General features: G+C 40.9%; 2 protein-coding genes across 2 annotated transcripts in view; one reads left to right on the forward strand and one right to left on the reverse strand.

Moving 5' to 3' along the window:
- Positions 1 to 4792: 4792 nt before the first annotated feature.
- LOC308139820 (RNA guanine-N7 methyltransferase activating subunit-like) lies at positions 4793 to 6529 on the reverse strand. Its single transcript, XM_080509371.1, has 2 exons — positions 6242 to 6529; positions 4793 to 5532 (listed from the first exon to the last, which is right to left on the reverse strand). Exons 1-2 carry the CDS (start codon positions 6409 to 6411, stop codon positions 5328 to 5330), a joined length of 375 nt encoding a protein of 124 aa, XP_080365497.1. The 5' UTR covers positions 6412 to 6529; the 3' UTR covers positions 4793 to 5327.
- Positions 6530 to 7555: 1026 nt separating this feature from the next.
- Positions 7556 to 17764, forward strand: part of homer2 (homer scaffold protein 2) — a 32778-nt gene continuing 22569 nt past the window's right edge. Inside the window, exon 1 of the mRNA XM_080518458.1 lies at positions 7556 to 8134. Coding sequence (XP_080374584.1) covers positions 8130 to 8134 — 5 coding nt within the window. The 5' untranslated portion in view covers positions 7556 to 8129. The remainder of the gene's footprint in view (positions 8135 to 17764) is intronic.

A 17764-nucleotide genomic window follows, 5' to 3' on the forward strand; every position in this document is an offset into this window, starting at 1 on the left:
CCAACCTGGCTTTATTCCTGCACTGATTAAATTTTCATGGGGGTAGTTCAGCGTATTCCAGTGGCATGTCAGCTTGTTCCTGGAGCAAAGCACACAACTTAAGCAGATCAGATGTTTTTGGAAGAATCGGCTGATTAGAAGACGGTTCTCAAAAAGTTCTTGGACCTACAGTTTGACCAAAATGTATTTTTTTTTTTTTTTTTAATAAGTAAAAGACTTTTTCTGCTTTATTGACAATGGCTTTTATGGTACATTGTTCATTTTTGGACGGGACAGAAAAAATATTAATTTAAAACTAAAAGCTAAAGTTAAGAAACATATACATACATAAGTCAGAACTCATAAAACAGCTTTATTCGCTTGAACCTCTTTGGTCTTTTCAGATTTTGATAACTTGAGGAAAGTAGTGTGTGTTTAATCAATTTTTTAGGCTTTAATGTCTTAATCTGCTCCACAAAACACAAAACTTAGCGCCATCAAATGGTTAAATTGAAATCACGATTTAACGTCAAATGAGAGACGTTCCCGGACAAGTCTAAGATTTCCCCCCCCCCAAAAAAAAATTGAGATTCTAATTACTTTTCCTGCTACTGTTGACTTAATGATGGCCTTGGCTGTGGAGAGCTCTGTGGGTCCGGAGGAGGACTGGTTGTGTTGTGGGACAGGGAGCCAGTGGAGGTTTCGGAGGGCGGGCTGACGTGTTCACAGGAGTGGGAGTGGATGAGGAGGCGGGCAGCAGAGTTCTGGATGTACTGAAAGATGGAAAAAAAAAACAACAAAGCCTTCAGTTTTACTTTTTACTTTGGACATATGTACATTTCAGAGCTTTTTTTTTTCAAACTTTTACTTAAGAAGGCAAATTGGTACTTTTACTTTCGTCAATGTTTTGTCTCACAGAAATATCATACTTCTCCTTGAATAAAGAATTCCATCCCTTCGCCACCTTCTATTTGTCTGATAATGATGCTTTCTTTGGTGTTTTATTTCTTTATTTTTTTGATGAGTCTATTTGGGTAAAGGCTCTGAATCCTTCTTTCACCAGAATGCCAGTGGAGATACAACTGGACATAATCAGATTAACAAGCCGCTCTCGGTAGTAGAGTGCACTCTCTGAACACGGGCGATCCAAGCAGCTGCATGATTAACTCATAGAGCGCGCGGCGGCATGAGCAGACGACAAGATGTCGTCAAACCTTTTTCTGCAGCAGCGATTTCGAGGCCCTGGTTGTGATCCTCGTACTCACTTCACGTGCTTAGTCAGTACCCGCACGTGTGTGTCCATGTAATAAAGTACAACCGTGTGCCTATTTGTATGTGCATAATTCTGAGGTGGGGGGGGGTATTTTTATTTTTCAACAAAAAGAGCAGAGTAAGAGTATTCTGCCCATTCGCACACGTCACGCGCTGCATGAACACTCTCCACACTGTCTGCTGAGGGCTGACTGGCCCGGCCCAACCTTAGCCCCCCCCATGCACTCTCCAACACCAGATGTAGGTCGCTGAGTGCTGCAGGGGCTGGGGGATGCGATGTCTCTGTGCCTGTGTGTTGCTGCGCAGGCCCGTTGTGTATTGTGCCCACACGCGTATATGTGTGTATGCATTTAAAGAGGGAGAGGGCAGGGGGGATGATTGTAGTGGATGAGTTCATCATCAAGGACATGGCCCCCAGCACACTGCCTCCATTGCTGTCACATTGCATCGTCACAAAAGGGCCACATGAAGCCTGACAGCGCGGCAGACCGGGCTGAGGGTATTCTCTCAGAGGTCCCTCGTTTTGGCTCCCTCCTTTTGTTTTCCTCCTCGTACACTCTATTAAGCCTCCTGACGCATTAGAAGCTTCATAAATAAAACACACTAGTCGATGTGTTTGATTTAAAGGAGGCGTTGAAAAGGTTCATGAATTCATCACCGGCTAATTCATAGATTGAATCCTGAACTAGGTTTTCATGAAAGGATTCTGAATGTTTCACAATCTTTAAATGAAATAATTGCATTGAATAAGTACGAGGTGTTTAATGCTCTGTGGCACCACATACTGGCACACCATTCTCTGGATTGGCCTTTGCCGATGCGTGATCCTTGGACATGTGTCTGAGGATTCGTATCGAACCAAATGTTTGTGTTGGGGTTCACATGGATAATGATAAAATGCAACTTTTAGCAGGTTTATTGGCAAATGTCCTCATCTTTTCATGCCAAAATAGTTTTAACTTAACATAAACATGAATTCCTGTCAATTAAAAACACGTCTATAAATTCTAACTTGTTTTTTTCCCCTTTATATATTGAATTCAGTAGGGTTTTTTGGGCTTCAGTAACTTTGAGAGGCACATATTAAACCAGCTCTTAGCGGAATCATTTGTTATTTGGACACTAAGTCAATTATGAAATGATGAGACCGCACTTGGCCTTTATAGGTTATCATCGTCATGTCAGTCAAATGCTAGCAGCTTCCAGCTGCATAATCACAAACTTAACCAACAACTGCCTGGGACACAGTGATTGATATGTGTACACAAGTAATGGTTGTTTTATATTGGTTTTCAAACCGTCTTTAGTTTGTTTTATTAGGAAGCCCTCAAGCTTAAACGCTGTTGCAAGAAGCCTGACTCAAACTCCAGGACACTCCAGTGTGTGAGTGATAATTTAACATTATCGTAATTTCAGTTAACAAAGTAGAGTTAATACTGCCATCTTTGGCTTACATTGGGGTAATCTGATGAAAATCAGCATTTTGCAATTCCTTCTCTTTAAAAAGTACTTTTTTTACTTTTCGATACTTGCCAAGCACTTTTCAGGATCGAAACGTATTTTAAGAAGGAACCAGTGAGCTAAAGGCTTCTTGTTGCAGAATATAATAAAAGACTAACAGGTGCTTCTCTGGTGGTGTGACCTGATCTACTTATATACAGTATATGTTTCAGAATTATTATCACAGAAAAATAAAATAAAAATGAAGACGGCACAACAAACAGCTCAATCATGATTTGAAGTCTTTTTTGAACTGCAGCAGAATAAAAACTGCTGCACCAACTCAGTGAGATCTCAAACGCTTGTAATAGTGAAACACTTGATCATTTTATATTTTCTTGTTTGTTTTGTTTAGCTGTTATTGTTTCTGTCCAACACATTGCTGCTGTGTAAAGTGGCAGCACTTTATGGTGAAGATCCTCTAATCTGGACTGATTACAGTCGTGACGGTAGTTTCCTGTGTTGCGCTGCCAGTTTCAGCACAACCCCCACCCACACACTTCTTATCATCACAGCTGATTGCACTGCTAAAGTCCAAATGAACTGCTAACCTCGTCCTATCTAAAAATAGAAAAGACAGAATGGCATCCAGGCGGCGACGAAACAATGCAAAGGTTTATAAGCTTGTATCATGAAGCAACGGGGAGGGAGGGCTGACAAAAAGTTTGCGTTTGTTACCTTACAGATCGCTGCTGTAAATAGGCTGAGACGCATAAGTGCTAACATCTCTGGGCAATGAGCTACATGTGCCAGAGTCAGTGATGCGTGTCGTAATAATGTATTAATGGTGCACATAAATATTTCAGCTACTTTTCACAACATGAACTATTAGTGTTGGGGGTCCTTCTGGGCTTTAAACCGTGAACACCGCCTTCCTTCCACATGCAGCACAGTTTACCAGGCCGCCTGGTTTGACGTCTGGTCGCCTGGGCCGCCTTATGAAGTAGGAGCAGAGAAATTAAGTGTGGCTTTAATAAAGTTCTAATTTATGAGACTTCATAGAGAATTACATCTTCAAGAAAAGACTTGTTTACATAATAAGGGGTGAAGGTTTTCATCATAGATTATTTGATATTTGTCATAATAGAAACAGCTGTTCCTTAAAATTCTATAACATCTCAACAGTAAAAGAAGCTACCATTAGGGCCAAACATCCAAATGACTGTTTTTTTTTAATAGTATCCACACAAATGAAAATCATACCTACAAACTCGTTTTAACATAAAATTGAATTTACGTGAAAGTAATTACAGAAATATGACTTGTATACTGTAGACTGCACTGATGCTGATGTCATTAAATAGTTTGGTGAAGATAACAGAAAGAGTACAGGTAAATAAGAGGTGAGGCAGCTAAACAAACACATGCAATTTTGTCTAATGACATTTATTTTTCCAAAATATTAATCAGATTACATAACATTAAACGTGACTTCAAATCTAAGTCCGCTCATGGTGCGACTTGAGCCTCACATAGGGACACTTACTGTCACTGTATTGATGTTGACTTTAACTTGACATAGTTTGAGATGGTGTGACCACCTTGAGACCCGCTTCTTAAAAACAATGACCAGAGCTTTGTTAATCTAAATTCATAGGTTCAGCAGCTTGAACAGAAAACACACACACACCTCAGTGAAACCTATCTTTATGTTATCAGGCAGGCTGAGAGCCACTGCTAAAATTAGCACAAGAAATTATGTTTGTATGTGCAAATACGGCTAAAAATTTCTTATGGTGACACTTAATTACATGCTTGTGTTTTTCAATGCAAACAGAACTTACAAATGTGAAAATAATAGACCATTTATAGAGTGTAGAGCAACACATCCGCACAGTGGGACTTAACAAGCCAAGGAAAGATATCAATACAATAAATGGAATTAAAAATCTGAAGTACTACTAGAGATGGAATGTTTTACAACACTTCCTTCAAATATAGACCATCAGGGACCTTACCTCTGTAAGATTGATTGATGTTATTAAAGACAACTTTACAGGAAGCTCCATATGAAAATACATGTTTATTGACAGCAGTTTAATTCATAAGTCTGTATGTGCTTTCATAACATTTTGAAAAAGATCCATAATAAAGAGAACCTTTATTGAAATTTGGATTTACACTTTTTGTCACAACACTGCCTTGTATAATTAATAACAATCCAATATTATAGTATGCCAGAATGTGGTGAAAACAGTAGAAAACAAAACAATTCAATTTTTTTCCACATGAGATCATCACAAAACGAAATGTTCAAGGAAAGTGATTTTCGATGTTTACAATGCGAGTCCCAGCAATAAAAACTACCATGAAGTCATCATGGAGACTCAAGATGACTGTGTATAAGAATGAAAAAAGCGAACAAGGTTCAAATGAGAAATACCATTTCCCATTGTCACATTTCCTGCTATGTATTTTTAACTCGAAGCATTGCATCATACGGCTCCGGCATGGACACAGTGAGAATGCCACCTCAGAAATAACAATAGCACATTGCCACATCTGATACCGCAATGTGACAAAACTGTTATTTAAAATACTGTCTCCATGAATACCTGAGAGGTTAGAGTATAACATTAGTAACGATCATAATGAGGTCTCTGATGATGAGAATTGTATCCCTGGTTGGAGCTTGAATGCCCCGACTGATAGCCGCTCCCGTGCCCCCAGTTCCTGTCTCTGTCTCTGTCATGCCACTGTTGACGTCCACGATGATCTCCTCCCCAGCCTCTGCCGCCTCCTCCTCCTCCCCAGCCATGGCCTCCACGGCGATCCTGGTACCTTGAAGAGAAAATAGAAAGCACTTTATCAACAGACACTGGAGGCAGTGCAGATGGCGTGTATTAATGTAGGTGGAAATTAATGTTGATAACCAAGAAAACAGGATTCATTGGGGTTTTTGAAACTCTGAAACCACTTGGATTTTATTTTTATGGTAGTTATATCAATGAGGGCCTCCAGCATTCACTGGAACGGTTCCGGCCAAATGTGAAGCGGTTAGGATGCGGGTCAGCAACGATGGTGCTCTCAAGGAAAAGGATGGCATGCCCTCTTCAGGCAGGGAGGGAGGACCTTCCCCAGGTGGAAGAGTTAGTATCTCGGGGCCTTATTCATGAAATGGAAGGAGGGATCGTGAGATCGTCCACAGATTCATAGAGGCGGCTGCAAGAATAGAGCCACTTTACTGGACGTGTTGTGGTGAGCTGAGCGATAAAGCAAAGCTCTCTGTTTAATGGTCGGTCTACATCCCCACCCTGGCATATAGTCATGACCTTCGAGTCATGACCATGTTTGGGCTTCCTTCCTCATTATAACACTGTGACTCCATAAAGACTAAACGGGAAATAAGACGGATGGATAGAATCCTTTTTCTTTTTTGTATGCATGTACGTATGTCTGTCTTGGAAACAGATATCACAGTTATCCATTTTCAATAAGATCGTCCAAAAGAGCAACTGACAAACAAAAACAAAGTCATTGATTAAGCTACCTGTTATCTCTGCCTCTTTGGTTTCCTCCTCCGCGACCCCTCCAGTCCTCCACGATGGGTGGGGGGTCCGCTGGACGGTTCACATACTCCTGGTACTCCACGTCCTCTGAAGTAAACCTGTTTGCAAACATCTCCTCGTAGTTCTCAGCCTTCTCCGTGGACTCACCCATTCTGTGAGAAACACAGGGAAAAAAATGACAAAATTGTTGCACGACATATATGTATAATATAACTATCCGCACAACTACACGTTTAATCTATTTTTTATAATAAGAATTGTTTTTCTAAGCTGCGCCAATGCGTAATCCGGAACTATAAAAACGGAACTAATGTGCAGTGCACAGGGGTGAGCCATCGGTACAAACACAACAGGTTTTACATTAAAAATATTTCAAACGAAGCCAACGTTTGAAAGAGCACATTTTAACGATGGGATGACGTTTATCTATACATTAAAATGAGAAATCACCTATCTCCGTCTTCGAAATGGAAATCCAGTGCTGGTACGTCGTTGAAATATCTCCGCTGGAATAAACGTCGCTGAAATGTTTGGTTCCGGGAGGACACGCTCGTGCCACTACTTCAAGGGGTCGAAAATGAGCAAAACTTTTCACCAAGATGAATAAAAAATATGTGTTGGAAAAACTATTAAAGTTATATCTGTCATTATTAAATGGGATTTTATAGGAGGTAACACAATATGATTGTTTTAAAGATAGTATAATTGGCGCCAGGCTTCAAATAAATCCGATAATACACTAATTGTGCTGCAAGATTATAAAGAGGAGTTGGAATTTGTAATGAGACGTTACCATTGGCTGAAAATCAAGAGAAACAGTCTCTCAGTAAAATTAAAAATACTCTCATATAGTTACAATAAAACGTCAAAATAAAGTCCTTACTCAAATGGAGAATAACTTTCAAAATAAGAAAAGCACATTAACATTTTAGTTTATAACACTATCAGAAGACCCATCTGTTAATATATGTGGTCATATTAGTATTAGATTAACACGTTTTTGTAATTCAATGGTTCCGCTTTTGCGCACACCTGCCTCTAATTTAATTGAGGCAAAGGGAAAAATACGCAAAGATATCGATCCGTTTCAGGACTTTCAGGACTAACAACTGCCTGCTCGGCTAAATGCGTTTGAGTAAACGAGTTTTGTACATTTGAGCAGTGTTATTACTGAATTTCAGAAAGTGCGTCTGGAAGCCAATGAACTCCGAAAACATGTAAGTGCGTCCGGATGTAGAAAAGCAACGCGCGTCGCTTTATTTTTGGGTTTCGTTCTCTTATTCAAGCAGGCTTGGATTGTTCCGTGGTCTTAAAGTCCGAGGTAAACCGCAGATCCACCGCAGGTTGGAGTAAAGCGAGTGTGTGGGAGGAGGAGAAGAGAAGCAGGTGGAAGCCGCTCCGCTCCGTGTCGCTGCTGCTGCCCTTCAAGTGAGACGCGAATCCCGCTGGGGAGGAACGAACTGGGAAATGCAAGCATCAACTTAATTCAGAAGACTGTTCGCAGACAGCGAGGAAAGGGGAGCCCCGTCCGAGGTGGGATTTAACAGTGAAGAGGAGGAGAGGGTTAACGGTAACAAAAAAAACCCAAACTTGGTGAATTGGACGGAGCTTCAATTGAGACTGAGCCGATCGGTCGAGTTTTACCAAGAAGAAGAAGAAGAAGTGCTCTTCTATTTCAGCCAGGAGGACTTGTTCGGAGCTGGCACACGGGCTATGAACACTTTGGAACCACTAATCGTCTCTGGACTTTGATCGGGGCTTGCAAAACACAGTTTATTTTGTTTTCCTCCCCTTCTCTCGCGCCCTCTTCCAACGTGCAGCCAATAAAACCTGCAGAGAAAATAGAAGTTGTTCCTCAAGTCCGCGGCAATGGGGTGAGTAGATCCAGAGAGCGCTGCCCTTCAGAGCGCCTCTCATGACACCTGCTCGGTGCGCGTTTTATGCGGTGGAAACGCGGAGAAATGCCTCCACAGCTGCCCCACTCCACCTGGAAAAACTGTTGTTTCGAGCGCTTGTCTGCGCGCGGGGAAAGACCCGAATTTACTATAATATTGACAGATTTTTTTTTATTTTTCATTTTTTTTGTGGGTGGGGGGGGATTCATGAGGGGACTCTTGCTGGACTGAGTCGTCCACGATGTATCTCCATTACATGTGTGACAATGCTTGATGACACATTTCTAATTATGGGCCTATGCATTTTATATGAGCAATATTTTTTAGATGGATTTTTCTGCAGTTCTTCTTATCAGCACGGACTTGAGGGTTATGATATGGAGGTGTCAGAGTCAACACTGCCCACTAATTCTGGGAGTGAGTGTATTTTATTTCGTGTGTGTGTGTGTGTGTGTGTGTGTGTGTATACTCCCACAGTAGTTGACAGTGCGTTATTTTGCCTCTTTAGTCTACTGTGGTGAGAATATTGACTCCGTGGCTCAATGCCACAGTTATGCAATCATTAACTATCTTCTCATCAAGATAATAGCAATTTTCTGCCCCACTGAGCATTTGACTTGGAAATAACAGTAATAAGATCTTATGTGGGTGTCAAACATGGCTCTGAATAATTTATGTCAACGTCAGAAATTCTTCCATTTGTGACATTCAAGTTGGATTAATCTAAGAGAAACAGACGGTAATGTGCACGTATTTTTCAGACATTAAGCAAAAAGGACTCACTTTAAGCGTTTTGCTTTTTTTCCCCCTCAGTAGACATGTTGTTTTTTTGTATGTTTGTTTTAATTTCTAAGTAACCAGTTCAACTTTCTTGACTCACAAGTTGTGAGCACCCACCAAGCCGGTTTGGAAGGTTGTGATGTGTTTCATAGGTTGCCCAGTGGACCAGCAGCAGCATGGCAGTCATGCTGAGGCATGACGACACACCTACAAACGGTTTGCCCATTTCAAGTCAGTGCCGACCAGTAAACACTCTCCTGCTACTTCTACTTTATGAAATTGAAGGAAAAAAAAGAGCAACTCTTTGGATGATTCACCAAACAGGTCATTCTGTAAACCTCGAGTGATTGACCTTGGATTGCAAATGATAGTTTTATTATCCATTAAAAAAGTTTTCGTGTGAACAAATACAACATTATATACAGTGAATCCCACAGCGATCTCTTAACCCGGCTTGTTTTTGCGAAGCTCTCAAATGTTGCGGTATTCTACAAAAAAGCCTACATATTTATTTTTTATCTAAGAAATAGGTTTTACAAACTTAAATACAAATGCTGAATATTGTTTTATGAATCAACTTTTAATTCGTATGTCAGTTGATGGGAATTTTACATAGTATAGATGGAAATAAGAAGTTTGAACCAATTAAAAGCTAAGCTTTGCTTAAGAAATACTTCATTCTTTTTTTTAATTTCCTGTCTGTAGATTACCAAGTCTCCCATGATGATTACATGATGACAGATATCATACACATTTCTCATGCATATTATATGAGAAAAGTTCCCTTAGTCAGAATTGAAATCGTAATATTGTCCATTTTCTTGGCTTTGACGAAATAAAAACTACAAATCTTCCAGCTGGCAAACAGAAATGAATAGTTTGTCACTAGTTTATTTTTTTTGATTGATTAGTGAATGAATGGTTAGTTGAAGAATTCATTCATTGTAAAATCACAGCTCACATTAAATGTTGGATATCAAATGTGAACCCTCAGAATTGTGTCCACTTTAATCCACTTTGATCGCAGCTGGTAATGATGGAGTGAGTGCTTCCTTCCCAGACTGTGTAGGTAAGAGTGTGTGAAGGTGGGCACTGTGGACCATTAGTCATGTTTTTGCAGGATTCATGGCCTTTTTTGCTCCTGATGTTTCTCAACGCCTAACTGGGAATTTAATCATAAAGCAGAAGCTTATAAAACATCTTGGGTATTTATCTTTATTTTGTCTTTTATTGCTGTGAATCTTTGATCTCCTGACCTTGACAGTTACGATCATGTCATTAGTCACCAACAAACGTGTTATTCAAGAGTTGCATTTGATATGGCGAGGAAATTCACATGATAACGGTGAGCTAGAAAGTGATTATTTTATTTTAAAGTACCATTTTGCAGCTTGAGCAGTGCACTTCGGAAATTAGTCCAAAATAGAGCTCAGATTGCCCGAAAGTCACTTGTTACCGAATAAGTGGTGGTCACACTGAGAGCGATGCAATCAGCATATTGCTATTTAAAGTAAGCCATGCAGGGAGCAGGCCGAACACAGGGATAGATAATAATCTCCTGGCTGGCCGGAGAGCGACATCCGAAGGCTTAACGCTCATTGATTAGGCTGTGTGACATGTGACGTGGCGGTGGGTCTCTTGGCTGCCGTCGCTGGAGAGTGGACCGTTAATCCTAATCGTAGTATGTGTTCCCTGTCTGCGAGCGAGAGCTGGAGAGGTGTGCTAGGGGACGAGGAGCAGGTCTTACTGTTGAAGTATGGTGTTAATGAAAGGGGACAGACTGATGGCGGATTGGACGGCTTCTCACCAGATGGTTGAAGCCGAGGAGGCCATCTGCTGCCATGCTGTGCTTCTGAGGAGACTTCCTCACTTCCCTTTCCTTCAAGCTTTCAGATTAGGTTGGGCAATACATTTTACCACCCCAGGATGGTAGAGGGTGCCACCCGCTGTGGTTGGATTTAATCTGGTTTGCAGCCTTTTGTTGTAAAGGAGGGTCACTTTTAATGATGGCACCTTAAAACGGGGATTAAATCACATTTTCTTTAATCACTTTTCACGTCCATTATACCAGTTCATTGCCAGTTCAGTAAAAATGTACTGAAAAGTACTTTCAGTTTAGCTATTTAAATAAACAGTTGGTTTACAATAAATTAAATGGTTGAAATGGTGAAAAATGAACAAAGGTCTCTAAATGAACAAGAACTCATGTGAGGAGTTAAATAGAAAAAAGTATCAAAGTAAGAGAAAAGCTTAACATTTCTCCCCTTTAATGGTCTTTTAAAGTTGAACTACACACACAGACACACACACACAAAAACAGTCATTTGAATTATTTAATTTGACATGAGTGCAGTGGTTACTTCTCTCACCTCAGGGTTTGATTGTGGGCCGGAGTATTTCTCTACGGGGTTTTCTCCAAGCGCTGCCGAACAAGCGGTCAAACTTTATTTGTGTTCAGATAAAACAATAAAAACAACTCCAGAATGAACCTTCCACAGCCCCATAACAACACAGGAACCCCAAACTCCCACAAAGACGCACACACACACACACACACACACACACACACCCATAGAGATTCCTCCTTCGATCTAGTGGCATGTTATGTGATATAAATTGGTGACACTACTTTGCCTGAAGGGGTGATTGTGTTGCGTTTGTCCTCCGATGGACTGTACAGGGTGCAGATTGCCCTTTGGCCAGTGTCGGGGTGGAGTGTAGGGGGGGCTACATGAGCCCTGCTTGGGTTAAGTGTGTCAATAGATTATAGGTGAGTGTTAAAAAAAAGGATACTTTTGCAAATCAATTAAATATGCAATAATTCCAAAGAGTGCAGTTAATGATCATTATCTTTTTTTTCCAGACTCGTATCCAATTAAAATCACTATCTAAAATTTGTTTTGACTAGACTGACTCTATTGGATTGAAATTACAATCTAAATGGAGGAGTTGTTGTAACTCCTCATCAGAGACCATGTAAACACTAAACGGCATGTCAGATTGGCTCCCACTGTCCGGCCGTTGTGTGCGTCTGTTGCATAACGTCACCCTGCGATGCTTCACGCGCTGTGGGTGGAGAAGAATGTTGGTGGGAAGTCGTCACGACTGGTAGGTGCAGGAGACAACCCTGTCGCATCACGCAGAAAAGTCCTGCGTCTTCCTGAGGAGACTCTAAACCAAGAGAATGTTTCTTTGGTTTTGCAGAAAACAAACAGAACCCAAAAAAACACAAGTTTGATCAGTCGAGCTAACAAAGCTTTTGGCAGGCTTTTGTGTGTAGGTGATGTTCTACTGCTGATATTCTTGGCACATTTTAACTTTATTTAATGTTAATTTTAAAGGGATGAGCTGATCCTTCAAACAGCAAGAATTCAAGCACGTTGACAAATAGTGACCAGATAAAGTCGACGTGTAGTTGATTGAAAGTGCTGCTGTCGCCTGAAAATGCTGCTAAAACACAGCAAGGATAGTTTCGAGCTCATAATGGCTTGTTTTTTCACTCTTGACACTATTGATTTTCTCTGATAACATTAAGAAAATCGAAATGTAATATGATTTTTTCTTTTTCTTAAGGTGAAATCAAAGTGTTCCTTGGTGAGGTAAACCTCAAAATCCATTTTAGAGGATACTCGCTGTGTGATCATCTGGTCAGAACAGATATCATTGACTTTGTTTTAAAAAAAACTGTGAAGACTGATGTTGTTAGAAAAAGGTTTCAGTGGAATAGATGTTCATCTATAAAACACTCACATTATACCTTTACTATGGCCAATAATAAAACATGCTACTGTTAGGCTGAGATGGTGTCTGATCTATATATATATATATATATATATATATATATATATATATATATATTTATGTACAAACATAACGCTTATCAACACAGCTGTAATGCTCCTTATATAACTGTTCATTAATTTAATTTCTGTTACCCTCAGAAGGTATCCAGGTTATTGCGCACACTATCAGAGGGTAAAACCTGCGTTTCTTTGGCCTCCTGACATCATTAGCTTGTTTATTACAGGGAAAGCCCAGCTGGTGCTTCAGTAATGAATCGAAAGAGCTTCCCCCTCCCTACTTTGTTCATTCACACAGACAACATCCACCTCTCTCTCTCTCTCTCTCTCTCTCTCTCCCTGTCCCACAGATTTTAAACTCTGTTCATCTGACATGATGGTTTTGCAGTTTTGCACAGCCCACTAACAAGTGAAGTGATTTAACTGTGCTCGCCGTCAGTTTATGATTTTTATCACCATTTAAACCAGATCTGCACACTCGGTGATCGGGGTAGGAGTTTCTCGTTTGTTTCTCTGTGACAGATATTGGAGAAGACGTTCTTTTGTTATGCTTCACCTCTGAAAAGCCCATTGTTACTGTCTGTTGCTGTCAGGACTGCCAGAAAAGCCATGAAGGATAAGTGCTCCAGCTCGGTGTTTCTCCACCTGATGCACCATGAATATTTGACAAAATGGCTAATGCAGCTTTTGTGAGGAAAGTTTTTTTTAAGCAGCCAGACGGGCAAATTCTTGGTATTTTTCAAACCTTGCAGGCCCAAGGACCGACTTTTATATATATTCTGGGAGTGGTATAATGATCTTATGAAGGTTATCTGACACGGCCTTGATCATCTTGCCTGTGTGTGTCTCATTTGAAATGTGTTGAAAAGCCCTAATGTAGAATTAATGTGGCTACTGCCTGTAAATTGCGCTTCCTAAAAAGCCTTTGGTTTGCTCATAACGCCGGTTCCTTTTGTTAACGAGACTTTGTTGTATGTTGAGGGTTTCCATTAGGTCGATGGACAATATTGTGGTGCTTTTCTCTGAAAATGATTCCACAGTTTTATGTTTACTGCTCGAGGATTTCAGGGGGGGGGGGAACATTTTGCCTGACAGGCTGATGACCCGATGAGGCCCACAGGGAGGACGACAAATAGCGATATCATATTATAGCTGACTAGAGTGGTACATATCATTGTACTCGTGGGTCTGGACTCGAATGTACCTGAACGTACCATTTACTCCTCTATTCATTCCTGACCCATTTCACACCCCGAACACAGCAGAAAATGAAGATAATGTGTTTTGATTCTATCTCTATATGACCCATTTGGTGAGTAACTCGACACTTCTGTACCAACCCGCATTTCAAGAAATAAGATGTTAACCTTTACTGTGCTACAACAAATCAGCACCTTTATTTTTGTATTTGGAAATACCAAAACATCGCCTAAATACGCATGGTTGCTCTCTAAAATTTCAGATGTTTACTGCATTATCCCGTTTGATCCTCCTGTACATTTTAGCCAAAGTAATATAACATTGGAGGGAGCAGCGAGCCCAGGCTACAAAGCCAACATTTTCATGCAGAAAAGTCAAGCAAATGCAGCACATCACTGTCATTCCTGATATTATATAACTACTTCCTGTCTCAATCGTTTTAAAGGAAACCAATTTTTAACCTGTCTGACATAATGTAAAAGCTGCAGCTTCAAATTCTGTTTTGCCAGTTTTTGCTGTTGTCTACTGTCGACCTTGGCTCACTTCTTGCTTTAGTCTCTTTCCTTTTGGGGCTGAGCTTTCTTTTGCTCGTGCAAACGTGACCACCCTGTCAGCTTTGCCCAGAGCTGATCAATGACTCCGGCAGATGTATTGAGCCGACGGGCAGCTGGATGGTGTATGTGGCCACATATGTCTTACAATTTGAAATTGAGATTGTGGTTCAAACCTATAACAAAATTTTTGCTTTTTATCCCCGCATTGTCAAGTTGAATACGAACTCGTACGTGGTTCCAAAGGCTGTTTTGTGTGTGTTCGTGGTCTGGAGCCAGTGACACGATATTCACTTTCTGTTGGGATATGAAGAGAGCACCCCACATACCTGAAGCTGCTGACACTGCTTTTTCACGCCAAACGGGTTGCAAAGGCTGTTCGAGGCTCAACGTTGATTCGTTTATCGTTTGACCTCACACTCCCCCTCCCCGAACTCATCGACATCCGACAGAGGTCTGGGTGATTGATTGATGAGCCCAGTTTGTTTGGGGAATGAAGCCGGAGTGGATTCTTTCACTCGGGAATCTGGATGGGGCCGATTTTCCACATAGCGAAAAAAAATACAGCCACTCCAGGTGTAGAGGGACACAAATGCAGCGTGACTGCAGCCGCTTGCATTAACATCCTCATCCAAAGTCTTAAGTCAAGGATAGAAGCTGCCTGTGTGTTTTTCACACTTCCTCTCAGGACATGGTGTCCTCCCACATCATCTTAAAATGTCCCCTTTTAAGCATCACAATAATCCCCCTCTGAGCAAACTTTGCTTAAATTCAGGAGTTTATACTGTAAATTGAAGTTCATCGTCGGTCTAAGGCTGATGGGCAGAGGTGTCTCGATGGTGCGCTCTTGAAGTTCCACACGTATATAAACTTTGAAAACAGTTTGAGTCCTTGGGCGTCTGGCTGTCAACACGTCCCTCCCTTTTTAATTTATCCTTTTGCTCGAACGCAAGACGACTGCTGCATCATCGCCATGGATGGGCCCGAGGTGGGTGTGTAGGTGTGCGTAGGTACAGACGGTGCAGACAAACTCCTCGCCACCCCCACCACACACACACACACACACACACACACACCTGTAAATTATTCAGCGCACCAGATGGGGACAGAGAGCACCAGCGAGTCAGCGGGACAAAGAATTCAGCATTCAAAAAGTCCCAAATGTTGCCGTCCATTTATTTATTTATTTTGTATCCTGTAAAATCAATCAACCTAATGCTCTTTATCTGAGAAAAGCAGATCTACTGGATTCCACCAACAGTTGTGTGAGTGCATCCATGTGTTCAGCGGTGCCCTTTCGCTCGTCTTCCCCCTGCCAGTGTGAGCTGGCTGTGGACACTGCCACTGCAAAGGTCAGCGTGTGTGTTTCTGTGTGTGTGTGCGTGCGCGTGTGTGTGTGTGTGTGTGTGTGTAAAGCGACAACACCGATCTGTAAAATGGGTTTTGTTGTTCCCAAAGCAGATATAGACCCAGATTAGGCTTAAAGGGGACAGTGAATTTATTAGGCTTTCGTTTCTGCGAGAACCATAATCCCGATGGAAGTGAAAGCTTTATTAGCCCATGAATATTTGCTGCCCATCAACCCGTGTCACATAATTTCCAGCAGTACGTCATAGGAAGCCACTTAAAGTATTACTGAACTAACTGTCCTCTGCACAAGTCGTTTAGCACATTGTTGGAAAGCTTTGGAACAACAGTGACACCATCTGCACCCTGTTAATGGAGCCATACTTGAGAGTCCGGGTATATTTTCTTGGATTTCTTTTTTTTATTGCTCTTTAAAAAAAAAAAAAAAAAAATGCAGAAAGCTCTCGGATGAGACGGATGTAGGTTTATTTTCTCAAGTGCATGGCTGTCCTTCATAAAATGTAGGATTTGTAATGATTTTTATTGAGCGTAAAGAGTTTTTGCTGCATCAACAAAGTGCGACTGCGCCACTAACACCCTTGTATGAACTTCACACATTTAGCTGAAGCCCTTCGTGTTATGAAAATAAATGACAGGCCGAGATTAAAAAAAAAAAGTGGAGAAATAATATGAAATGCCACAAACACACAACACAAATACTGCATGATCGGAAATTGTGTGTAAATGCTTTTTCGTGGCAGATTTTTGTAAGTGGAAAAGATGCTGCACAGTGAAGATTGGAACAATTTCAGTGCCCAATCTATACATGGCAAAACTAATAATAATAGCAGTTGATTATACAACAAAGATTATTAACAGGCAAATTATTTAACCTAGTAATTTATAACTCGACATAGCACACAGACACCATATAATCATAATTATAAGTATCTAGGATTTTGGAAGAGCCGCTTGCTTAAGGGCAAAACATTACAAATTAAGTTTTTATCATCCTGATCAGCTGAAAGTTTTAAAAAAAAAGGTGTTTTATTGTTTCATAATGAGCCTTTGATTTATACATGAGGAATGAGTCCATGAAGATCACTGTATTTTTTTTTTTCTTTTATATTTCGCTTTAACTCCACAAACTTAACAGGAACCTTGTATGAATTCAGGGGCTGTTTTCTTTGAAAGAAGCGGTCTTCTCAGTCTGCAGGATACATTCAACCAAACAAGGTGTCTGCAGACGGATTGTGGAGAGTTGTGGCCTCATCCGGCTCTTCTCTCTGACACCGTCTTCCTTACGTGCACTTGGTACATGTTATCTACCAGTCGGTATGTGGGCAAACATGCCATTCGGGTTGCTGTACGTAATGTGCAAATAATTTGTGATAAATACAAACATGTATATGATACTGATGTCCTTGTGGTTGAGGATCTGTATCTCCAAGTAACGGCTCTTTCACTTAATGGACCCGAGTAGTCGACAACAATGAAACTGCCATTTTGCCTTTTATTTGTTTTATTATATATATTTTTTTTAAATCATGCCCACATTTGCAATTCCCACCAGAATTTTCATTGATTTTATTCTTTTTTCTTTTTTTTGGTGCTTCAGATCTGTTGCCACCATGATGTGATGTTGAAATGATTAACTAAAATCTGATCTGTTGTGACGAATGCCATCTGGGCTCCATCTGATTGGCTTGTTGACATGCAGTGAATAGTGCGTGGAAACCCAATGTACAATTCACGTGCAGTTCAGTCTGGTCATGGTCATGCTATGCCTCGGTTGCTGGGAAGGTTTGCGGCAGCGTTGTCACTCCCCGGAGCTGCGTAAACGTAGTCTGGCTTTATTGAAGCTTGAAATGTTGCTTTGGTCATTAAAGCCACATGGTATTTTAGGTTGGTGGGGTTAGAGAAGCATCAGC

This window comes from Blennius ocellaris (assembly GCF_963422515.1).
Source record: "Blennius ocellaris genome assembly, chromosome: 1".
Taxonomy (NCBI): Eukaryota; Metazoa; Chordata; class Actinopteri; order Blenniiformes; family Blenniidae; genus Blennius; species Blennius ocellaris.